The 25528-nt window shown below is 50.4% G+C and overlaps 1 protein-coding gene across 1 annotated transcript in view; it reads right to left on the bottom strand.

Annotated features, from left to right (window-relative positions):
* Positions 1 to 737: 737 nt before the first annotated feature.
* Positions 738 to 25528, bottom strand: part of SCN8A (sodium voltage-gated channel alpha subunit 8) — a 52337-nt gene continuing 27546 nt past the window's right edge. The window contains 17 exon segments of the mRNA XM_032713407.1: positions 738 to 2934; positions 4110 to 4380; positions 5338 to 5442; positions 6072 to 6209; positions 6902 to 6955; positions 7366 to 7650; positions 10968 to 11090; positions 14875 to 15048; positions 15645 to 15799; positions 16645 to 16762; positions 17224 to 17694; positions 18775 to 19131; positions 19832 to 20005; positions 20185 to 20423; positions 22406 to 22541; positions 24720 to 24739; positions 24742 to 25078. Coding sequence (XP_032569298.1) covers positions 1787 to 2934; positions 4110 to 4380; positions 5338 to 5442; positions 6072 to 6209; positions 6902 to 6955; positions 7366 to 7650; positions 10968 to 11090; positions 14875 to 15048; positions 15645 to 15799; positions 16645 to 16762; positions 17224 to 17694; positions 18775 to 19131; positions 19832 to 20005; positions 20185 to 20423; positions 22406 to 22541; positions 24720 to 24739; positions 24742 to 25078 — 4305 coding nt within the window. The 3' untranslated portion in view covers positions 738 to 1786.

Below are 25528 nucleotides of genomic sequence, written 5' to 3'. Positions count from 1 at the left end.
AAGTGTCTGCGCCGCAGGACGGAGGCCGGACAGTCATTAACGCTAAATATTGCAGGATACAACTGACCTTGCTGGCTGGTTGAAGCCCTAGGTTTTGGGTTTTACAGTGACATGGATAACAAGCCATTCCCAGATTTATCCTCTCCCCTTGGGTGAGGTCCAGAGCAGCATTTGGAATTTTTGTTCTATTTCAGTGTGCAAAAGAGATGGCTCTATGGAAAAGAAAGACAAAAAGTTGTTAAACAGACACACACAATTCATTCATCTGCTTGTTGGGGTCTTGCTGGGGTTTGGTTGGCTTTTTGTTGCGTTGTTTTTGGGTTTTGTTGGGGTCTGATAGGTTTTTGTTTGGTTTCGTTGGGGTTTTGTTGGGGTCTGATAGATTTTGTTGGGTTTCACTGGGGTTTTGTTGGGGTCTGATAGATTTTGTTGGGTTTCACTGGGGTTTTGTTGGGGTCTGATAGATTTTGTTGGGTTTCACTGGGGTTTTGTTGGGGTCTGATAGATTTCGTTGGGTTTCACTGGGGTTTTGTTGGGGTCTGATAGATTTCGTTGGGTTTCACTGGGGTTTTGTTGGGGTCTGATAGATTTTGTTGGGTTTCACTGGGGTTTTGTTGGGGTCTGATAGATTTCGTTGGGTTTCACTGGGGTTTTGTTGGGGTCTGATAGATTTCGTTGGGTTTCATTGGGGTTTTGTTGGGGTCTGACAGGTTTTTGTTGGGTTTTGTGGTTTTTTCTCTCCTACTGGCAGGTCTGTGGAAGATTCACCACGAACTGGGACGTACTGGTGCCGGGCAGGAGCATCACTAAGGTTCCTCTCCAAATACAGTGTGCGGTAGATACTCAGTGGAGTGCCTCGAATTTATGGCTTAAACACACCCCTGTGGACAGGTGACTGCGTGTCTCGTGGTTCCTCATGCATGGTCCCTGGTCATGCCGTCATGCAAATTCGCTTCTACGCGTTAACGAGCACTTTTGGGTTTTTTTTTGGGGAGGATCAGCCCGAGCTGGCTCCAGGCTGAAGGTACCCGATTACCCCATCTCCCAAACCAAGTAAAGCCCATGTGGAAAGTAGAATGCAGATAATAAATCTCAAATAAACTTATGACAACTCAATGGGTGCTTTGTTTCGGGGTTTTTTTCCTTTTTTTTTTTTTGTTCTACTTGTTTTAACTTTTTTTTTTCCCTTTTTTTTCCCCTTTTTTTTTTTTTTTTTTTTTGCTGCTTAACTAAATGCAAATCCAGTTTTGCATGAACAAACCCGTTAACATCGTGACTCCTGGGTTTTCTTTCAAGAATAATCAACAAAATGGGAAAATAAAATCCATTTTGGGCTGCTTTGGAAAATACATGAATCCCAGCAGCGGGTTTTGTTTTTCTCTGTGTGTGTGTGTGTGGTTTATTTTGCTTGTTTGTCCTAAGTTGCATTGACTGATGTGGAACATGCAGTATCCACCTGCCCAAACAATAGAAAATCCTTTTTTTTTCCTTTTTTTTTTTTTGTGTGTTTAAATGTTTGTTTACAGGGTCCTTTAAACAGGTGGTAGGTCACTGCTTTAGATGCAACGCTGTCACACAGTAAGCAGACTATGTTTGGTATAAGATCTTCAGGTAAGTGTCTCCACAGCTGTTCTGCATTGAGATTATTTCAGGAAGTTTGTAAACAATCTTTTTTTTTTTTTTTTTCCTCCCGCTTGCAAATATTTTTTTTTTAATTTGTACAATTCTACTATTTTTTTTTATTTTATTTTTTTTTTTTGTGTGTGTGTGTGTGTGTGTGTGTGTCTCAACACTTGGATTCCCTGGTGTCTTTTTGTCTCTTTGCCTTTTCTCGCCTCCCCTCCTCCGCCCGCTGCTGTTTCTCCTTCTCGGGTTTGGTGACGCTGTCGTAGGACGGCAGGGACGCCGTGGACGGGGTTCCTTCCTTTTTCTCCCTGTTGGCTCCCCCGTTTTCCAGTTTGGTGGAGGCAGGCCTTCGGCTGATGAAGCCCCGTCGTGCCAAACGAGCCCTGTAAGCCCTCTGGATCACCACGGCCGACACCTCCTCCTGCTTGCGCCGCAGCGTCGTGGTGATGGGCTCGTAAGACACTTTGGAAGGGTTGGACGCCACGAACCTCTCCTCCATCTGCTGCCTCAGGATATCCAGCTCCCCGCTGTCCCCCAGGACACGTTTGGTGAAGGCAAACAGGATGTCCAAACAGTGGATCCTGTCCCCACTTACCATAGGCAGGTCCATGGCGATGAGTTCGATGGTGTTGGGTTTGGGGACGCGCAGCGGGTGCTCCAGGGCGTCGGCGAAGTCCGCCAGCTTGCTGTACTCGATGAACTGCGTGGCGTCGGGGTCGAACTTCTCCCAGATCTCGTAGAAGGTCTCGAAGTCGTCCTCGCTGAGCGGGTCCGCGCTCTCCTCCGTCGCCACGCTGAAGTTCTCCAGGATGATGGCGATGTACATGTTGACCACGATCAGGAAGGAGATGATGATGTAGCTCACGAAGAAAAATATCCCCACCGAAGGGTTCCCGCAGTCCCCCTTGAAGCTGCTCCCCGGGTGCTCCTTGTCCAGGTCGCAGTCCGGGGGCCGGTTCAGGATGGGCAGCAGGAGCCCGTCCCAGCCGGCGGACGTGGTGATCTGGAACAAGCAGATCATGCTGTTGCCAAAGGTCTCAAAGTTGAACATGTCGTCGATGCCGGCCTCGTGCTTGACGTAGGCGAAGTTCGACATGCCAAAGATGGAGAAGATGAACATGACCAGGAAGAGCAAGAGGCCGATGTTGAACAAGGCAGGCAGGGACATCATTAAGGCAAAGAGCAGCGTGCGGATTCCTTTGGCTCCTTTGATCAAGCGCAGGATGCGGCCGATACGGGCCAGGCGGATGACTCGGAACAGGGTGGGGGACACGAAGTACTTCTCGATGATTTCAGCCAGGAACATTCCTAGGGAAGAGGAGGGACAAGTGTGACGGTGGGGACGCACAGGCTGCAGCTCCCTCTGGGCCCTGGGTGGAGGACGGGGCACAGGGAGGGGGGCTGTGAGCAGGAGGCCTCACCTTCAGGCAGGTGAGTCCTCACGAGGGGACATGGAAGGGCAAACACGGATCTCTGCTCTGGTGACCAGTGACAGGACCCGAGGGAACGGCTGGAGCTGTGCCAGGGGAGGTTTGGGTTGGATATTGGGAAAAGGTTCTTCCCCCAGAGGGTGGTTGGGCACTGCCCAGGCTCCCCAGGGCAGTGGGCACGGCCCCAAAGCTGCCAGAGCTCCAGGAGGGTTTGGACAATGACAGGGTGGGATTGTTGGGGGGTCCTGTGCAGGGCCAGGATTGGACTGGATGATCCCTTCCAACTCAGGAGATTCCATGATCCTAAATCTTAGCTGGGTGCTCTGGCTCCCTGAACAGCTCTCCTACACAGAGAGAGGGGTTCAGCTGCAGGGGGATTCATCCCACCTGGAGCAGGATGGATGAGTTCCCTCCTGGGGATGTTTGCCCTCTGTGCCCAACCCTGCCCCAGGAGCCAGGCTGTGGACTCTGCTTTGAAGGTGCTAAAAATGTGTAAGATAAACCTGATTTCAAGCAGCAGAAAACCTGGAGCTGGGTTTTAGGCTGCGGGACAGTCTGAAGGCTGTGGTTTGTCAGGGGGCCTGTGTGCTGCCAAGCTTTACCCTGATTTATTTGTGAGGCTGTGCATATTTTGCAGATTAGGTGCTAAAAAAACCCAAAACCTGTTGGAGGAAACATTGATTCAACACTCAACCAAAGTCCAAACATCACATGCTGTGGCAGGAAGCCCCTGCAGGGATATTTTCAGTGGTTGCTGAGCATTAAAACGTTCTGATGGGGTGAGTGAAACTCCTGTTTATAAAAACAAGGAGAGCAATTGGCAAGTGGTTTACTCCACACAACTGCAAAGGAATTCCAGAGCAGAGGGAGGAGGAGGCATCAGCCAGGACTTGAGGCTGCCAAAATCCGCCGCGGTCCCTTCGCGAGGCTTAAAAGAGAACCTCGAAAACCCTGAGAGCCACACACCCCCTTCAGGGACCAGAACGTGCTCTGCCCTGCACACACCGAGACAGCCTGGCCCCCCCCCAGAGCCCTGAGGGGTGTCACACTCACCCACGATGGACAGAATCACGACCACGAAGTCAAAGATGTTCCAGCCGATGGTGAAGTAGTAGTGGCGCAGGGCGAACATCTTCAGCACACACTCGCACGTGAAGAAGATGACGAACACGAAGTTGATCCAGTACAGGATGTCCTCCATCTGCTTGCTCTGCGTGTCCGTCTCCACCATCATGGTCACCATGTTGAGGCAAATGAGCATCATGATGACGATGTCAAAGGCTTGCTGGGTGACGAAGTCGAACACGGCCCCTTGGATGCGGTTCTGCGCCACGGGAGAGACGAGGGGCAGGGTTGGGACACGGGTCGTGGGGGGGAACTCACCCCATTCCACCCCCTGGCCACGGGCAGGGACACCTTCCACTAGCCCAGGTTGCTCCAACCTGGCCTTGGATGCTCCCAGGGATGGGGCAGCCACAGCTTCTCCGGGCAACCCGTGCCAGGGCTTCCTCCCAGGGAGGAATTTCTTCCTGATCTATCATTAGGCAACAAATGATCCCACTGTTGGTGGGAAGAGGGATGAGGGTATTGTTTTGTCAGTACCTGAGGAAGCTTTCAAGGCAAACCCTGCCCACAGCCCAGTCTGTTTAGGGGAAAGGCAGGAAAATGCTGCTGTTTATACCCCAACATGCTGCTACAGCCCTACTAACAGCAGATCTTCCTCTTTGCTGAGCCCAAGGGGAGGGTGAAGCACTTCCAGTCATGACCAGGGAAAGCAGCCAGGTCCACCTTGCCCTGGTGACTGACTGCTGGGTACCTGGAGGAGAATCCAACCCCTTTTGTGTCCTGGCATCAGTGTAGTCCCAGCAGCGGGTGCCTTAAACATGTAAGATTTAAGGGATTCACCCCAAAAGCCTTTTTGGCTCCCTGAAGGGTGCAAAGTCTTTCAGAAAGCAGGGAAAGGTGCATCAGTGCAGCCCCCAAGGCTGGATAATTGCCCAAGGCCCTCCTCAGTAGTGCCAGGAGGTTCCTGCTCCCCGTCTCTGGCCTCTCACCAGACAGGGTTTGGGGATTATTTCATGGATTCAAGTGATGAGAAGTGATTAACACCAACCCCAGCAGGAGCTTTTTAACCTTTCCCAGCTGATACCTGAGTTACAACGACAAGAACTGGGTGAGGTGGAGCCCAGCATGAGTCAGAACAAAGGATGCTTTTGGAGCCAAAGCCCCTTTGAAATCTGCTCTGCAGGTTCCCCCCCTCAGTTCCCTCCAAGGTACTCACCAGAGGTCGGGGAATGGGTTTTTGAGGCTTCTTTGAGCCCAGTTTTTTCATGGCATTGTAGTACTTCTTTTGTTCTTCTGTCATGAAGATGTCTTGACCTCCAAAGTAAAGGGGCAAAAGGAAAACTGGTTACAATCAGCTCGTGCAGCAGAAGGGATAAAGCCCAGCTCAGGCAGGAGGAGACCTGCCAGCTGGGAGGTTGGTGGGCAGCTGTTTCAGGCAGAAATAACTCACACTAATGCCCAAGGTGGACTGATCTTCCCTTAAAAAGGAGTATTTTTCCTAGGAATGACCTGTTTTATTGCACTGCCTCCTTCCCATCCCTCTCTCTCCTCTGTGATAAACAGGTGTGGGGGCATTTACAGGATGCAAATCTTCAGGTTGACTTGCAAGAAAAGCAGCAGATGAGGGACAGGCAGGAAGGCATCTTGCTCCCAGCCTGCATTTTAGTCAAGGCACAAAACCACCCCAAAATGCATGAAATTGTAGTCTAGGGAAAATGTCTAATGTGGCTGGAGCTTAAATGAAGCCTTGGGCTGCCTCTTGCACCCCTGATCCTGCTCAGCCAGTCCCACAGGGCTGGGTAGGGACTGAGGCACAGAGAGCTCTAAGGAAGGAGGTTTGTGCCCCAAACTGACTTTATTTTGGAGAAGAACCCACCAGCCTGAAGGCCCAGCACCCCTCCAACAAGCACAGATCACAAGAGATCACAGCAGCAAACACAGATCACTTATCTTTTTCTTCTGTTGGTTGAAGTTGTCGATGATGACACCAATGAACAAGTTCAGGGTGAAAAAGGAGCCGAAGATGATGAAGATCACAAAATAGATGTACATGTAAATGTTGTCCTCGTACTTGGGTTGCTCTTCTTGCTGAAGGGGAGGTGAGAAGAGGAACAAATGACATTTCAAAGACATCACACAAATACAGGCAAAACGAGACTGGTTGTATTTTCCAAGCTCTTTCTTTTGAAGATGTGACACCAAAAAGATCAGAGAAGAGAAGAACATTTTTACACTGCCCTGACACAGCCATTCTTGTTTCCAACCTGCATTTAGTGCAGGACAAGAAAACCCATTTAAAAATATTTTCATACAAAATCAAGAGAAGAGGAGGGGGGGAAAAGAAAGAAAACAAAAAGGAAGTCATGGTATTTGCATGATTCCAGCAGGTAAGAACCAGAAAAGTGCCTGAGGAACGACTCCAGCCCAGACACAATTCCAAACCTGGATTCACACCAATGCTCCCATGCAGACACAGGTTCATGGGGGATCTTCTGGCTAATTCCTCCCCATAATTTACTCTGATGATTAAATCTATAGTTGCATTATTTCCTTCACTGTACTTCTACTCCAGGAGGAGTAGAACAAAAAAAGCAACTGGCAGAACCTGCCCTTTTTTGGGATTTCCTCGAGCATCTTTTAACTCATCAGAGCAACAGAGCAAACGAAACAATCCCAGCATTAAAAACATGCTACAAGCACAGCTCTGTAATTCTCACTCCTGATTTTTACCACAGCAGAAGAGCAGAGTGAAATGTGGGGAGGGGAGACCGGGGTCTTACCTTTCTGGAATCTACTGCTGCATACATGATGTCCATCCAGCCCTTGAACGTAGCCTGGCAAAGAAAACACACGTTCTCTGAGACAGAATTCACCCAAAACACAAGAACAAGCCTGACCTGAGCCAGCTCAGGGACTCCTTGGCCCTCTTGATGGCCCTGTATAGTGAAGTTTAACACCACTTCTCTTTTGATTTAAGTGAAATAAGTCAAGAAGTTGGTCCATGGGAACCTCATGAGGTCCAACAAGGCCAAGTGCAAGTGGACAGACCCGGGGCCCCTTTGCTGTGGGGGGAGACCCAAACACTGGGAAAGGGAGGAAAGATAAAATGGGCTTTTTATTGCAGCCCCAAACCCAAGGGGGGCTGAGGGGACTCTGTATTTCACGGAGAGAGGGAAGCATTTAGAAACCCATCGGGAGCAGTTTGTAGCCCCCAGTAAAAAGAACGGTGAAAGGCCAAACTCACAACTTGCAGGAGAGCCAGATATCCTGCCCCAACGTTGTCAAAGTTAATTTTCACGTTCTTCCACCGGATCTCCGTGGAGTTGGGCGGCATCAGAGCCTCGCAGTCTGTCTTGTTGTTAACAACATCTATCTCAAAGCGGTGCTCAGCTGTTTCATTAAAGCAGTAATGATATTTCCCGGCAAACAGGTTAACCCCCATAATGCTGAAAATCAGCCAGAAGATAAGGCAGACCAACAAGACATTCATAATGGAAGGGATAGCGCCAACCAAGGCGTTGACAACCACCTGTGTTGGAAGGGGTGGGAAAAAGTTTCAGTATAAAACACGAGGCAGGAGACAGCGAGCATCAGTACAGCTGTTTTTGGGGGGGGAACAGGGGTCGGGCCACTGACACACCGGCACAGGAGCCGGCAGTGAACTTATTCCAAGCCGGGACAAATTCCGCTCCAAAGCCACCCGGGGAAGCTCTGTTTTCAGGACAAAACAGGCCAGGTTGTTGGATGGACAGAGTTCAACTTTGGAGCAGTTGTTCCTCGGTTAAACAACGATTATTTAACGTTATTTTAGGGAGGAAGGAGGGGGGTTGTGCTCAGACTCTCTTTGTCGGAACAAACAGGCTCCTAGCTGGAATTTTCTCCAGAGCCAAGTGTGAGGAGGACACTTTTGCTCGTGGATTCCATGGGTTTTTTATCAGCCAGTGGCCCCTCCGGCCATTCCCCACGTTCAAACAGGGCTGTTTTCACTCCGGAGCCTGATCCTGCTCCCACCCAGGGCCGGGGGGACAGGACCAAGCCCGGCATCGCTCTGGTCACACTGAGTAACACCAAGATCATATTGTGACTAAAAGCAAGGCCAGTCATGTTGCCCCAGGCAGACAGCTGAGCATGCAGCTGGGCAGGCTCGAGGAGACAGAAAAGCCATGTTCCTTCCTCCAAACAGCAGCAAAAACGTGGTGGGAACGAGGATGGGTTTTGTGGGAGCTCGGCTCTCCCACCGTCGCCTAATTTTAGCCTCTCCCAGTTTGGGAGCACCGTGTCCCTGAGCATCCCTGGCCACCACATGACCAAATGTAAGCTCTGAGGCTTTTAATAGAGGTAGGTGAGCAGGATATTAAATCTTATTATGATCTCCTAATTTAGATTCCTTTAATAGACGGAGAGAACCTAAACTGTTGTTACCCCTTCGCCTGAGTTTCGACTCAGCTGCACGGGGGTTTGGGGGTTCTCAGGTGGCAGCACCTGAACCACAGCTGGTCCTGGTCCCCTCTCTGCTCCTACAACACCCCTTTGCTGGATGCCACCACCCCACACAGTAAGTGCTGCAGCAAACCCCTGTCCCCCTTCACAGCAGTTCATGGAGAGGCTTGGACAGGGCTTGGAGCAACCTGGACTAGTGGAAGGTATCCCTGCCCATGGCAGGGGGTTGGGAGTGGATGATCTTTAAAGGTCCTTTCCAAGCCAGGACATTCTGGAGGAAAATTGAAGCCCATGGTGATTTAGAGTCTCCCATTCCAACTGTTAAATCATGGCATGGATTCATCACTGCACCCAGGGAGGGCTGAAGCCACAGGGGAGGGTCCACAGCCTTTGCTCTCATCCTCCCTTCATCCCAACAGGATGTTCAGCTGCTGGACACCAACACCAGGGGGGGCTTTTGGGGTCAGAGCCTCACATCTGTACATTGGTTTATTCCAGTTCTCACCGGAAGCGAGAAAAGGGTGAAATCCCCCTGAAATATGGTCCCTGAGAGTTGTTTAAATTGACAGAGCTTTCCAAGGGGTGGGAGAGGAGGAACATGGCTTTTGTGTGCAGACTGACAAGAACACATGCACATCCCACAGCACCACTGCCAAACTCCCTGACTGAGCCCAGAGCAGAGCAAGCCCCTGGAAAAGCAGATTGTCATGGAGGAGAGAAAAGCAAAGAACTCCAGTTTGGGTCTCCTTTACAAAGGCATTTCAGACCTGTGTTCTCTGGCTCAGAGGAACTGGTCTGGTTGGACGGGGCAGGGACACTTGTCTTCAGGTCAAAACAAAGGAGAAATGATTGGGTTTGGGTACCTAACAGGGTTAAGCTGTAACTACCAATCTGCTGCAGTGAAGACCCCCCCATTTTCAGGATGAGCATTTCCTGACTGTGCATCAGAAATCTTCTCTCCAGCACGGCTTAAAAATGGCTTTAATGCCCCCAGGTCTAGTGCTGGGCCTGTTCTTTGTGATCAAACTTTTGGGTGGGACCTGAACCCAGCCCAGCAAAAGTTCTGCCTTTGTGTCCAGGAAAAGTTTTCATCCTTTGTGCTGTTATCATACAATCAAATTTAGGATTAAGCCAATGACACAAAGAAATAACAGCAGGGTAAAGCCTTAGGGAAGAAACACTCCTCTTTGGGTTTGGATCTTGTGTATTTCTGTCACTTCCTAGGGAATTTGAGGATCCCTGCTCAGCTCAGTGTCCCTCTCACACTGGATTTTGGGCTCAGTTACACTACAGCAAATCCAAAGAGCAGAAGGATCCCGGTGGGATTGCTCCAGTCAGACCCTGAAGTAAAACAGCGACTGCTCTTCCCTTCCCTTTTCATTTAAAATGCATAATTTTATCTCCTATAATATCTCTGATTATGAGCTAACTGGGATTTAGCACAAAACCCACATTACTGTTCTAAGATCACCTGGGAAACCCATTAATACAAAACACCCTTCATTTTTCTACTATGCAATATTTTTTTTTTTGAGTGTTCATAGGAGACTATTTCAATCCCAATTAGGGAAAAAAAAAAGCACCAAAATACAGAATATTAGTGGCAAAGCAGCGAGACACTGCAATAATTGACATCCCCCAGGGACTGGTTCCAATTTGAGGAAAGCTTGATAAGTTCAATGCTTTGCTTGTGCTTCATTCTGGTTCCACAGCGACAGGACAGGGACCAAAAAGCATGGAAAAAGGGAGGGGGTGGAAAGGAAAAGCTTCACTAGCAGACAAGGCTGCCAGTCGCCACCAGACTGGACCGAGAACAACAAGGTGCAACAAGAGGAATGAAACCAAAGTTTTCAACCAGCTGAGCTCCCCCCAGTCCCTTCCTGCAGTGACCCCCGAGAGGCAGCAGCCTTTTCCCCCTGGCAGCCAAATTGCTTTTTTGTTTTGTCAAACCCCCTCAAGCCCAGAGTCTTTCAGTCCAATTCCACCGACAGCCAACGCTCGGAGGGTTCTGGAGCCCCTGAGGTGGTTCCAGTTCTGCTTCTTTGCACCTGGTGATTCTCCCTAGACCGGAAAAGTTCCAGCTGAGAAGCCCCTCGGATGCTCGAGGTCAAAGCCAGGCCAAATGAGAACAGCCAAGTGTCGACATCGGCTACGAATGGCAGGTGGGTTGGGCCAGTAATTAATGTTAATGAGGCAGCTTTTATGCATCTCCCTTGGTTAGAGGGGAGGGTGCAGCGGTGGGCAGGGGTGAGGGGGCATCCACGTAGAGGTGATCAGAGTCAGCAGCTGCATCATGATTCTGTTTGGAATTTTTTATCCCCCCGGTTTTGATCGGTTCTAGCATGCTTTTTAAAAAGAAACCGCTCCACGGGCATGCAGAAGGATCAGCTGCTAATGGAATCTTACCCTCATCCCCTCAAATCGGGACAACGCTCTTAAAGGCCTCAAGGCTCTTAGTGTCCTAAGGGACTTTATGGCACCTAGTTCCGAGTAGCCCAGGGCATTAGCTATAAGGCTGACTAAAGAGACCTACACAGAAAATAGAAACAAAACAGAGAAAAAACAAAACAGAAAAAAAAAAAACAAACAAAACAAAACAGAAGGAGAAAAAAAAAAAAAAAAAGGAAAGAAAAAAGAAAGGGAAAAAAAAAAGGAAGTAAAAAAAAAAAGAAGGGAAAAAAAGGTTCCAGACTGTTAGATTGGATCCCCTAACCCTGATTGCCCAGCCCAGGAGCCACCTGGGCCGCCCCAAATACCGAAGCCATGACACCAGCTGCCTACTTCACTTGACTGAACCGACCTGGAAGGAAATAATGAGGCTGAGAAAAGAACAGAGGGGAGAGATCAGTGAGAGAGAGGCAGAGACACACACGGAGAGGGGGCTGTTTGGAAGGAAGAGCCCAAACGAGGACAAAAGCCTTACCCTCGCCCTGCACCGGCGGCGGGATCCCGGCGGCGCCCATGAAATTTAAGCCAGACAAATGTTAAAGGTACCTATGGGAAAGAATACAGATAAATACACTCACTGCACACCCGGGCCCAGCTCTCACAGGTGAGGCCTCTCCCACCTCAGCCAGGACTGAACAAACAACTCCAGGGAACCCGAGTGCTGACCCCGCCGGGGCCGCTCCGGCTCCTGCTCCGGCTGCTCCTGCCTGAAATCCCAGGGATTGGGGAGTTCTTCCTGCCTGTCGCACACTCCAACTGTGCTTTCTGCCTGCCCCAAGTCCCAGTGACCCTTGGGAGTGTCCCAGTGACCCTTGGGACTGTCCCTGTGACCCCTGGGACTGTCCCCAAGGCAGGACGAGGGCGGACGTGCCCGTTTTCCACACGGACTCACACACCGAACCACCACACAGCTTTCAGATCCACTTCCCAACGCTTTTCCAACAGCAAAGACAACCTGATTATCAGCCTGGAGTCACATTTAGGCTCTGCAGGTGGGAATTATCAAAATATCCTTAAACCCACCAAGTCCCAGACGTGACTTGGCCACGTGTAAACAGCTCCAGACACCATCCACTATTCCCATTTTTGCTGCTGCCACACAGACACAGATAAGAGACAGATATTCCAACCTTTTTTAAGGAATAAAAAGACACCAATATAGAGCAACAAATAACAGAAAAACACGAGAACTCCTCCTGGAACAGGTGGGGGGGGGGTTGAGCTGCGTTTTCAGAACAGGACACTTCCCATGTACCATTCTTTTTTGAAAGGGATTTTGGGATAATAACGTGAAATCAATCATAAGGATGATTCTTATCCCACACATATTCCAGGGAAACATCAGAACCAGATTTCTAATGCACAAACACATGGGAAAACTGAGATTTCATCTTATTTGGTGCACGTGCTTTTTCCACCTTCATTGGAAAAGTGTCCCTGCTCTGGAAAGGACTTGGAATTAGGTGATGTTTAAGGTCCCTTCCAACCCAAACCATTCCACGATTCCATGATATGTGCCCCCAAAAATAAGTGGCTACAATATGTGGCCAAACAGCTCTCTGGTCTTTCCATCTCATCTTAAATCCCACTGATTAAACCCAGGCCCAGGAGTGTCCCAAAGGTTCCAGCAGAGATCCCAGGGGTGTCCCAAAATTCTAACAAAGCCTTTGGAAGGACAATCAGCCCTCTCAGAATGAGACTGAGCCCTTGGTACGTTAAAATCTGGGACCCAACTATCAAAATCCAATGGATTTGGAGGTGTGGTCTATTTACCCTGGAATAACACTGGAATGCCCCACCCTGGAAGTGTTCAAGGTTGGATGGAGCTCTGAGCAACCTGACCTAGTGGAAGGTGTCCCTGCCCATGGCAGGGGGTGGAATGGGATGAGCTTTAAGGTCCCTTCCAGGCCAAACCATTCCATGATTCCATGATTCCATGAACAGAGGGCACAGACTTCACTGAATCCCCATTTTTAAAGCTTCTTCCCCTTGGGATAACACCTCACTCCCGAGCAGGACACTAAGACCATGTGAGAAAAAGGCTGTTTGAGCTCTCAGGGGTCTCCCAGGGTTATTCCCTGGGGACATTCCAAGGGAAGACACAGCAGGCACGAGGTCGGACAAAGGGAATCCCAGAGTGACTGAAAAGCAGAATCCTTCATTATTACCCAGAAAAAAGTCTTCACAAACACACCCAGGAAGCTTTGGGGCTGAGGAGGAGGAGGAGGAGGGGATTGGACAATGCTACCAACCTGCAAAATAACAGCCAAGAGCTTTGTTAGGGTGCAAAGGCTCATTCCCTGCTGTCCTGACTCGCTCCAACCCCATCCACGCCACATCCCAAAATTTGGGGGGGGGGGGGAAACGTGATTTAACAGACACAGGACACAAGGCATAGCCCAGATTTCATCAAGGGACATTTTGGCATCTCAAAAGTCCCACTTCAGACTCTTTGTAGAGACAAATGTGCAGCTCTCCTGCCTGAGACACCACGGGGCAAAAGGAATTCCTCCTAAAGCCCTGGGAATTCTGGATCCTTCCAGATCCCCATGCACATGTTACCTGCCTGGGAAGTTCCTGATCTTTCCTCCACCAGACACTTGGGAAGGAAATTAAACTTGGACCACATCTGCCCATTAAACTGCACTTCATTCCCAGCAGCTGGAATTAGACTTGTACCTCATCTCCAGGCAGTGAGAGAGATCCGGAGTTATTGTCAGAAAATAAGACTTACAACGTGCAGATGTGCCCAAGGAAAGGTGTTAAAGGGGATCAGAGAGGACTTTTTAGAAAAAAAAGCAATTTAAAATTTCAGTTTTCCACAGGAAACGTGGAGTTTGAGTCACTTCTGCCCCTGAATTCCAAGCATAGTTCCTCCACCTACTCAGGAATATTTCCAGAGCGATAAATGGTGCTGAGCAGCAACTGAATCATACACAGAATGTTCCAAGGGAGAAGCTTGGAAAAACTGTGAATTCTTTTTTAAATCACTGGTTCTTGGGGTTTTCACTGTGGCCACTGATTCCCAGCTGGATGTGCTGAAATGCTCTAAAAGAATCCAAGCACTTGGGATTCCAAAGTTCCTGGTTTTGCAATTCTTTGGAGCTCCAGTCCTACTGAATTTCATAATTTCCTGCCGCTCTGGACAGCATAAATTCAGTTTATTTTGAATTCCCTTGCTGTGCTTCAGAGCCAAACCTATTGCTAAAACTTCTCTCTTCTTCTAATTCTCAAAGTTACTCTCCCTGTTTAAATTCTCCCCTTTATCCTCCCTCCCAAGGTGTCCTGCAGGGGATTCCAGGGCTGATCCATCCTGACCAACCATGTCCCTCACTCCTCACTCACTTCTCTGTCCTCCTGGTTTCATGTGGTCCTGCCTTCTCTTCCTGGGCTAAATTAGATATTTTGAACCAAAGTAGGATGATGTTGAACTTCATTTTGCATAGAAAAGCTTTCAAAGTATTGAGATCCTCCCAAAAACACATTCCCAGTTCAGAACAGACCTCGGGGACTGGGGAGATTTTGCCTCATCACCCCCTCGTTGTCAATAACACAAGAAAATGATTACAGGGAATGTCATTCCTTGGAATATCACATCTGGTAACACCTTCCAGCAGCTCCACACGTGGGCAGGTCTCCTAGAAATCCTGTTTCCAGCTGAGCAGAAGAGCCAAGGGCTGGAAAACCTCGGCCTCTGCAGGGCAGAAATCCCACAGTTGCACTGGAAACCCCCAAAGGGCTCAAGGTTTGCAAAACTCACAGATATCTGGCACCGAATCCTCATTAAATCTGGGATTCAGTTGGGATGGAAACATTCCCCACCACGTTTTTTTCCAAGCAGGAATAAGGAGGAGAGGATACATACAGCCACAATGAGGAAATCCAGCCAGCACCAGGCGTTGGTGAAGAACTTCACAAATCCATAGGCACACCACTTGAGCAGCATCTCCAGGATGAAGATGTAGGTGAAGACCTTGTCTGCATATTCCAGGATGGTCCTGATGGTTTTCCTCTGCTCTATGTAAATATCCTCAAAAGCCTGGGGAACAACCAGGAGCTCGTGTCACTCCATGGGATTTATTCCACAGTCCCATGTTGTTACCCAGAAGCTTATTCAAATGATACTGAGTTAAATATATATTATATATATAAAATATATGCCATACAAAGTAAAATGAATTATGTTTCTTTAAGTCATACATAGTAAAATGAATTATGTTTCTTACACGGTGAATTTTATCTGCTTGAAATGCTGCAAACACTAAACCAAAAATAAAAAAAAAAAAACACAATCCCCCAAAAAAGGGAAATTCCTGGTCACAGGTTGCACTCAATGATCCTGGAGGGCTTTTCCCACCTCAGTGATTCTGTGATTCTGTGAAATTGGACTTAGATACAGGCTGACCTCGCCCCAAATCCTCATGATGAGCAGGACCCAGATTTGCAGGCTTTAAGGCTTTGTTCTTAGTTTAAACCAAACTGAAACCCTTCATAAAGGCTTTTGTGCAGTACCCTGAAGGAGCTGTGCTGTTCTCCAGGTAAGAACCCCCCCAGTTTGCTTTTCCCCCCACATTTCCTATGCACAGCTGGACACCCCGAGCTCAACCCACCCCGAGCTCCACAGCTTGCACTCACCAGAGCTCCACTGCTCAGGAGGATCATGAAGATGATGAAAGTCTCAAACCAGTTGTGCTCCACGATCAGGAAACAGGTTTTCCTCAAGGTCCACCACGACTTGCCCAGCCCTTCCTCGATGTTGACCTGGCAGCACTTGCAGCGCTGCATGCACCCTGCGGGGGGGGGACAGGGCACAGGGGGCTCAGGGAACGCAGCATTCCAGGCACGAACAGGACATTCTCGCCCTCAAGGAGCAGTTCTGGGTGCCACCAACACCAAACACGAGGGGTTTCAGTTCAAATCCTGCGTTCCTGAGGATTTTGGGGATCGTTTCGCCACCCCCGTGCCCCGGGACCCGAATTAACACCAATTTGGGAACAGATCAGCTTGTTCTGCTCAGGGAGGTCCAGGCACTTGAGGGGACGAATGGAAAACTTGCTGATAAAATAACCTTGAACCATTTAAAGCATCTTTGCCATGGGAATACCTGCAATGGATCAGCTGCTGAAAGACATTGAGGCCAGAGACAGGAGGGGAAAAGTACTCTGCTTCTGAGCACTCAAGGCACCAGCTGTACAAAAACCATCTTGTTCTACTGCAGGTCATCTGTGATTCTTTAGAAACTCCTCCCTGGGAGGGTAGGGAGGCCCTGGCACAGGTTGCCCAGAGAAGCTGTGGCTACCCCATCCCTGGAAGTGTCCAAGGACAGAGCTTGGAGCAACCTGGGCTAGTGGGAGGTGTCCCTGCCCGTGGCAGGGGGCAGAGTGGGATGATCTTTAAGGTCCCTTCCAACCCAAACCAGTCTGTGGTTCTATGATCTGCATCCTGGCAATGGCAACCACCATCTCCAAGGCCTTCACTCTGCAAATTCCTCTACATTAGTTCACCAGCATCCAGGGAGGGTCTCAAAATAAGCTGAGAGCCAGCCCTGATCCAGGCTGGCCTAACCCTGAGGTGAGCTTACAGCAGATCAGTCCCCAGGACAGCTCAGAGACCTTTTCCTTCCCCCAGAACTCACCTTCTGTGAAACAGGCATCAGGGTCCAGGTACTCCTCCGGTGCCTCCACGGGGACTTCTTCCACCTCAGGCTTTATATCAATGGTGCTGCCCTCAGAGGAGCTGGTGTCGTCGAGTTTCTGGACACAAAACAAACCCCCATCACATCAACAATCAGTTCCCAACAAATAATGGACCTTCATGACGGTTCAGCCACAGTTTGTTCACCACATTTACGGGAGTGAAAGTTGTTTCCTCGAGATCCTGACCCACCTTACGCCTCGTGTCAACAGGACAGACAGGATTAAGCACTGATAATATGATGAAAGGTGTCCCTGTCCATGGCAGGGGGGTTGGAACTAGATGATCTTTAAGGTCCTGCCCCACCCAGGCCATTCTGTGGTTCTGTTCTGTATATTTTATGATTATCTGTGGCTTTCCACAGAGCCGCTCGCACAAGGAACTTCTGCCCTGAGTACAAAGACAGCACCACAACACAAGCAGAGATTTTGTGCTGGAACCACCCAGTTCTCCCTCCCAGTGGGGCCAAATGACCTGAGTGAACCTCCAGCCCTTCCCTACCCCCCCAAAAACACCCCACCTCTTTGCTGCCGTCGGGGTCCGTGTCGCTGCTGAAATCCTCCGTGTTGAGGTTCTCGAAATCCGACTCGCCCACGGCGATGGGGACGCGCACGGTGAGGTTGGGGTTGTTGATGAAGGACATGTGGTCCTCGTCGATGATGTACTTCTCCACGCTGCTGCCGATGCCGCTCGTGGTGCCGTTGCCGTTCTTCTGGAAGTCGATGTCCCTGTTGATGTCGGCCCCGGTGTGGTTGGCGATGCAGTTCACCTTCTTGTCGTACAGCTCGTCCAGGGGCTTCACCTCGTCCCCCTCCCTCTGCTTGAAGTGGGTGTGCATGAACTCCCGCACCTTCGCCTTGGTCCAGGCGATGCCCTTCTTGATGCGGATCACCGAGATCTGCAGGTTGTTCATCTCCCCGTCGTCGTCCGTGGCTGCCAAGTTGTCTGCGCTGAAGGAGCTCAGCAACAAGGCCAAGAACAGGTTCAGCACCTGGAAGGGAAGAGGTGATGCTGGGCTGACACACGGGGGTGTGTTCCCAAAGGACCCAAGTCCTGCTTTGTCTCCAAACACCACCGAGGACGAGCTCTGGTGTCCCACAGGCCTCCTGAGGTGCCCAGGGCTCAAGGAACGAGACCCTGACCCTGCAAGACGTCCCCTGAACGGGGGACCCCAGTGCAGCAGAGGGCTCTGAGGGGTCCCGGGGGTCTGTGCAGGTACAGGAGTCCCTGACATGGAGCCCCTTGCAGGCTCCAGGCTGCAGATGTCAGAGAGGGACTGAAGCAGCAGCCACCACCCGAGGGATTTAAATTCAGCCTTACTGGTTTAGACCATCCCTGGCTCAAAAAAAAAAAAGGGCCAAATCTTGGCATTCTGAGTGATCCCTCCTGGCTCTATTTCCTTGCCCACATCCAGTGACAATCCCCAACACTTATTTTGCCAAAACCCCTTGGCAAGACGAGTCCTCCCAGAGAGAGCTCCCACCACCACTTGAAAGGCTTGGGACCGTTCATGTGACTTCATTCTTGCTCACAGTTTTCCTCCACAGGCTTTTCCTCACAAAATTTAAGGCCACAAGGAACCATCATGATGTAGCCCAGCCTCCCACACAACGGGCTGTGCAGCTTCACAGCCCATTCCTGCACACGACGGCACCTCATGACTGAGCCAGTGGGCAGGTTTTTAGAAGACACTTCCAACCTCATTTTAACACTTCAGGGCCTTCCCCTGAGCACCAAATTATTTCATTTCCCGGCTATTAAAACCCCAGGTTCTGCTTCTTTTAAGCTTCTTTTACTCCTCGGGCCAGGTGTGGGTCTGTCCCCTTGGGCTGAGGGTTTGTTCCTCAAAATGCTCGGATGTTTGATCTGTGGGCAACTGTTTAAGGCCCTCACCAAGCAAAGGATATTGTGCTACCAAAGCCCACAGGACTGTTCATAGTCAGAGGCCGTGAAGGACCCCAACAGAGCAGGAACAGACTCACAAATCACCACTCCCTCGTCCTGTGGTCTCCCCGAGCTCTACCCCACCCAGAGGCAACCAAGAAAGCCCATCAGGTAACCATTTACTGACCACTAAATTTCCGATGACCATGACCATCATGAAGACAATCAAGCACATGGCCTGTCCTGCCACTTCCATACAATCCCACATGGTCTCAATCCATTCCCCACACAACACACGGAAGACAATAAGGAAGGAGTGGAAGAAATCGTGCATGTGCCAGCGGGGTAGCTCACACTCCTGACTGATCTTGCAGACACAATCCTTGTAGCTTTTGCCGAAGAGCTGCATCCCCACCACGGCGAAGATGAACACGATGATGGCCAACACCAGGGTCAAGTTCCCCAAGGCACCCACTGAGTTACCGATGATTTTTATCAGCATGTTCAGAGTGGGCCAGGACTTGGCCAGTTTGAAGACTCTCAGCTATTTAAAAACAAACAAGCAAACAAACAAAAAGACACTGAGTTTCACCTTAAAAAACCGAGGAAAATCAGGCAGAATTGCCTGAAAAACAACCAGCTTGTATTTTATGCAAAGATGAGCCCACGCTCCTGCCACCGGGGTCGGTGGGAGCAGGGAATGTTTAACCTCTCTTGGAATTTGGGCTTGTGTGTTCTGCACTTAGTCACCCCACACACACAGATCTCCCTTCCCCAAGGAAAAGTCACCCTTCCCTGCCCAAACGCAACGAGCTGTCAGTCAGAGCTTGAAAAGGGAAGTTGTAAAGTAGGAAGGGGCCACAAAAACGGCACCATTTCATCGCTGTCCTCCCTAAACCCAGGAAAAAGGTGGGGTTTCCCTTTTCTCATGCACACAGGAAACATTTCTCATGTAAAGGGAACGGCTGGAGCTGTGTCAGGGCAGGGTCAGGCTGGATATTAGGGTGGTTGGGCACTGACCAGGTTCCCCAGGGCAGTGGGCACAGCCCCAAGGCTGCCAGAGCTCCAGGAACATTTGGACAACGCTCTGAGGGACAGGGTGGGATTGTTGGGGTGTCCTGAGCAGGGCCAGGAATTGGACTGGATGATCCCTTCCAACTCAGGATATTCCATGACCCTGGGACTCTAAGCTTCCTAGCAGTCCCATGACAGTAACACTGGAAAAGAGCTGGAAGTTGGAATACCAATCGGAAAGATCGCAGCACGGAAAGTCCTTCCACATCTGCCAGGCTCAGCTCCATCAAACTGAGGGAGACAATAAACCCATCAAAGATGTTCCAGCCCTCCTGGAAATAATAGTAGGGATCCATGGCAATGAGCTTCAGGAACATTTCTGCCGTGAAAATCCCCGTGAAAACCTGGAGTGGGGAGGAGAGACAGACAAAGAACAGGCAAAGAGTGGCTTCTGTTAGTGTTTTGATCCTCAGGCTAAAAATCTTGATGGTGCAATTTGTTGTAAGTTTAAGTCTGTATCAACAAGCTCTGCATGGCACAGCAGGAGCAGATCCAGGGGGAGCTTTTCCCACCACTCCCTTACCAGATTTCCTACGGAGAGCACGTGTTCAAACTGGGGGGTCATGGGGTGGTGCTCCATGGCCATGAACAGCGTGTTCAGCACGATGCAGATGGTGATGGCCAAGTCAACAAAGGGATCCATGACAATCAGGTTCACGATCTCCTTCAGCTTCATCCAGTAGGGGTGGCACTCCCAGATCAGGAACGTGTTGGCAAATTTGTACCAGCAAGGGGGACACTTCCTCTGGGACTCCTCCAGCTCTACGGGTACAAAACAAAACAGGGGTCAGGCTTCACCTCTGAGGCTGAAGACAAAGAGTTACAAAGCCACGAATCTCAGGACCACGGCCACAACAGAAGAGTTGGGTCAAGTTTTGGGACAGGTTGGACATCAGGAGGAATTTCTGCATGGAAAGGGTGGTCAGGCCTTGGAAGGGGCTGCCCAGGGAGGTGGTGGAGTCCCCACCCCTGGAGGTGTCCAAGGAAGGACTGGAGGTGGCACTCAGTGCTCTGGGCTGGGGGACAAGGTGGGGTTTTGGAGGGGTTTTCCAACCTCAGGGATTCTGGATTCCATAATTTTATGATCATACTGAGTGTCACTGACTCCTCCTCTGTCCCTGCACAAGAGCTGCACCGACCCCTGCCCCAGGTCACCAAACCTGCAGCTCTAACCCTGAGCTCCACCTAGCTTTATGATTCAATGCAAATTACTCCAAATGAGGGGCTATATTTAACTCAGAACCGATCAAGGTAAAAGAGTTTAAACCAAAGTTACAGATTCTAAGCTGCCTTTGGTGCCAGCTTTAAATAACTGAGATGAATTCTGTGCTGAACGCGGCCCTGGTCTAAAAGAGGAAAGAGATGACATAATGCTGCAAAGGATTTCAGCAGGAATAACCTGATTAAGACAAACCACATCCATTTACAGAAATCAAACACGATGCCGTGTCCATCTTTTATTTTATTTTTATTTTACACTGCCTCATTTCAAGTGCTTGGGGGGAGAGGGAAGGAGGGAATCCAACTGAGGAGTTCTGCCCTCTGTTGACTTGCTGTGGTTCCAGTCAGGCTGTGCAGCTGTGAATGCTCAACTTTATTTCTCATGGTAGAGGGAAAGGACCACTGTGCTCTCCTTCCCATTGGTTCTCTGGTTGCTTAGTATTTAGTTGCCTTGGAATTGGGAAGTTAAAAGGAGGCCCGTGGCTCTGGAGCCCGTGGGCGGTTGCGCAGGAGGGAAGTGGCAGCAGAACCCTGCTCTGTTTCTAAGTATATTTAGTTTTCATACAATTTTATTGCAGGAGACAGCAGGAATTTGAGATCATCAACCTCATGTGGCTGCTGCTCAGAAATTCTTGCTGGCTCCTGCATAACATATTTGGAAGTCGCAGCTCCATGTGCTGTCCATTCCAGAATTCCCATCAGCCAGCAGCCCCTTTCCCTTCTGACAGCTGTCACACCTGCAGCTCTCAGGGTGGCTCCAGCCCTTTTCTCCCATGGACTGTAGCAAAGGAGGGTCTCTCCAGCCCCTGGGAGATGGTCCAGGACAGATCACCTGGAGCAGACGTTGTCTCACCCCTCTGACCTGTGCGTTCCCATTAGTGTAAAGTTACGGCTCTTTGCTGCCTTTTACTTTCACCTCTCTGTAATTCAGGGGCAAAACTAAGTAAAATAAAGCCTAATGAACACTTCTGCCTCAATAATGACTGAAAAGGAGCAGGTTTAGGCAAAACCCAGTGCATGAACACGAACTGCCTGAAGGCAGGGGGAGCTGAATTCCGTAAATCCGCAGGGAACGCGCATCCTCTGCCAGGTGCTCCCAGCCCCAAACTGATCTATTTGGGGCCTGTGCTCCCCACCCTACACCCCTCAGCAGCTCCCTGACAGACCACAGAGTCCCAGAAAGGTTTAGGTTGGAAGGGACCTTAAAGTTCATCCCCATCCACCCCCTGCCATGGGCAGGGACACCTCCCACTAGCCCAGGTTGCTCCACCCTGGAATGGGACACTTCCAGGGATGGGGCAGCCACAGCTTCTCTGGGCAACCTGTGCCTGGGCTTCCCCACCCTCCCAGGGAGGAATTTCTTCCCAATATCCCACCTAACCCTGCCCTCTGGCACTGGGAAGCCATTCTCTGTGTCCTGTCCCTCCATCCCTTGCCTCCAGTCCCTCTCCAGCTCTCTTGGAGCCCCTTTAGGCACTGGAAGGGGCTCTAAGGTCACCCTGGAGCCCCCAAACCACACCTACCCTCAACAAGGGTGTTGGTCAGCCCGGTCATGACACTGTTGGTCCGATCCTTCCTTCCATAGGATGCATTCACCTGATCCATGGAGACCAAGAGAGACCCACCAGGTTTCTTTCTAATCTCAATTTCAGTTGTACCCTGCAAAATGCAGAGAATGGTTAAGACAAACTCTTGAATCTCCCCAGAATTTTTACACACCCTCAGCCCACAAACGTGGCACTTATTCCATATTTTCATATCCTATATTGTCTATATCCTGTATTTCTCTATTTCCTGTTGTCCTTCCTGCTTTCCCACAACATCTAAGTGGTCAAACCAAAACTCAGGCCCTCGTTTCTGCTGGCCCAGTGCTTTGCAGCCTCAGACAAACTAAGGATTATATTTCAAAGGACATTTCCAAATGTTCTTTAAAGAACTGCTGTAGCACAACATAATTTACCCTCTGTGCTCCAACACTCCTTCACCAACCCCGTTGGTCAGAGGTGAACTCCACCCCAACCTCATCTGAGCCACCCAAATTAATAAGGTTTATAACTTAACAGTATCAGCATTTATTTCAAAATCTGCATCTGAAAATTAGGCTGCAAGAAGCTCAGCCCCCATCCTGGAGAGCTCGTGGGGATTCCTCCCACTCCAGCCCACGATGCAGCTGATTTTTCCAACACACCAGGGATGTGAAATCCCCTCTCATTCCACCCTGGGAAGGATCACCCTGCTCCCCTCCAGGCAGAGCTGGCACCTCAGTTTCCCTTTCCAGGATTGCTCTGGAAATGCCAGAAAATCCTGGGCACTGACAGAGAACTGGGCTTTATTCTCCCAGTAAAATAACAGCTAATTAATAGTTTCTCTCCACACCATGCAGGTTTTACTGCTCCCACCACATCCAGGCTGTGCTAGAAAAGAGGATTAAATACTGAAGCAAAACCCTGTATAAACGTGGTAACAAGGGTAGAACAAAACCAGGTAGCAACTGATGCTTAACAGAACTAATCAAGGTAAAACAGGCTGCAAAAACTCAAATAATTTAAAAAATAGGTTGGAATTTACAGGCACAGTAACCAGATTTTCCAGAAACAATTGCTCAGGTCTCTCTCCAATGATGTTGTTTAATCAAATCCAGATTCATCTGTGCCCCACTAAGTGATATTCTATTTCTGGAGCATTGTTTCTCTCCTGCATTCTGAAATGCTGATCCACTAACAGGTTTCTCAACAACCAATTCATTCAACTAATCACAAAAAGCCACAGTCAAGGAGAACCCAACAATTGAAAAAAGAGCAGTTTGAAGAATCCTTATTTCACCAACAGCTCCCCTTGCAAACCTCAGCGAGAGCAAAAAGATTGTTTGGATTTCCCTTTAATCCCCCCCTGTTCTCTCACTGTGGAGAACATTCACAACAACCTCGGGGAGCTGGGCTGGTTTTTCCCACTCCTGTGCCTTGAGCAGCTCCGTAGGAACCACCCCAACAATGCACTGAGGTTCCTGCTATTATTAGTCCTTTAATTAAGGACTCAATTCCAAGCCTTCTTCCTCCAAGGAAGCTGGAGGGGGCGGGTTGTTGATGGGAAGGAGGGAAAGGGGCAGTGGAGGCTCGGGGTGTTGGTGAGGATGGATGGGATCACCTGTGGTTGGACAGACTGGGCTCCAGTCCAGGAGGAGGAGGAGGAGGAAGAGGGAAAAGAGGGTAAAGAGGAGAGGGAGAAGGGGAGGAGGGGGAAGAAGAAGGGAAAGAGGAAGGAGAAGAGGAATGGAAGGGGAAGGGGAAAAGGAGGAGGAAGAGGGGGGAGGAAGAGAGGAAGAGGAGAAGGAAAAGGAGGAGAAGGGAGAGGACGAGCCGGGAGAGGAGGAGAAGGGAGAGAAAGAGGAGAAGTAAGAGGAAGAAGAGGAGAGAAGAGGAGAGAAGAGGAGAGAAGAGGAGAGAAGAGGAGAGAAGAGGAGAGAAGAGGAGAGAAGAGGAGGAAGAGGAGGGGAGGAGGGGAGGAGGGGAGGAGGGGAGGAGGGGAGGAGGGGAGGAGGGAGGAGGAGGAGAGAGATAGAAGGGGAAGGAGAAGGAGGAGAAGGGAGAGGAGAGAAGGAAGAGGAGAAGGAGGAGGAAGAGAAGGGAGAGGAGAAGAGGAGAAGTAATAGGAGAGGAGGAAGAGGGGAGAAGAGGAGAGAAGGAAGAGGAGAAGGAGGAGGAGGAGAAGGGAGAGGAGAAGAGGAGAAGTAAGAGAAGAGGAGAGGAGGAAGAGGAGAGGAGGAACAGAAGGAGATCCACACCCGTGCTCTGAGCTCGGGGACCCCCTCCCGCCGCGCCGTGCCCCCCTCCCTCTCACCTCGGGCAGGATGCGGCCCCGGGCATGCTGGAGGGGGGCCCCCCGATGAGGGACACGACGCCGTTGCAGTCCACGGTGCTGTTCCTCTTGACGTTGCGGCGCAGGGCGGGGAAGATGCGGGAGGAGCGGCTGCCCTGGCTGTAGCCGCTGTAGCCGCTGTAGCTGCTGCGTCGGTCGCGGCCGCGGATGGGGATGAACAGCGAGTCCCGGCGGCCCTCGCTCTCCTCCACCGTGCTGTGCTCGTCGTCGGCGAACTCGTTCTCCGAGCCCGGGTCGCGGAAACGGCCCTTGTAGCTGAAGATGCTGCTCCTGCTGTTGTGGCGGGAGAGGAACGGGGAGCCCGGGATGCTGAGGAGAGACTGGGGGGGGGAAAGGGGGAGGACAGCGGGGTGAGCGGGATGGGGATGAAGGGATGGGGTGGTTTCACGGACTCACACGATGGTTTGAGGTGGAAGGGACCTTAAAGATCATCTCATTCCCACCCCCGGCCACGGGCAGGGACACCTCCCACTAGATCAGGTTGCTCCACTAGATCAGGACACCCCTGGGAGTGTCCCCTGGCCTGGGACACTCCCAGGGATGGGGCAGCCACAGCTTTTCTGGGCAACCTGTGCCAGGGCCTCCCCACCCTCCCAGGGAGGAATTGCTTCCCAATATCCCCATTTCTTCCCAGTATCCCACCTAACCCTGCCCTCTGGCAGTGGGAAGCCATTCCCCCTTGTCCTGGCACTCCAGACCTTTGTGAACAGTCTCCCTCCACGTGTTTCCCTCCCCTCTCCAGGTCTGCACAGACCATCACCCCTCACTCG

Source organism: Chiroxiphia lanceolata, chromosome 30, assembly GCF_009829145.1.
Source record: "Chiroxiphia lanceolata isolate bChiLan1 chromosome 30, bChiLan1.pri, whole genome shotgun sequence".
NCBI lineage: Eukaryota > Metazoa > Chordata > Aves > Passeriformes > Pipridae > Chiroxiphia > Chiroxiphia lanceolata.
This window is presented reverse-complemented; position numbering and strand designations above follow the sequence as displayed.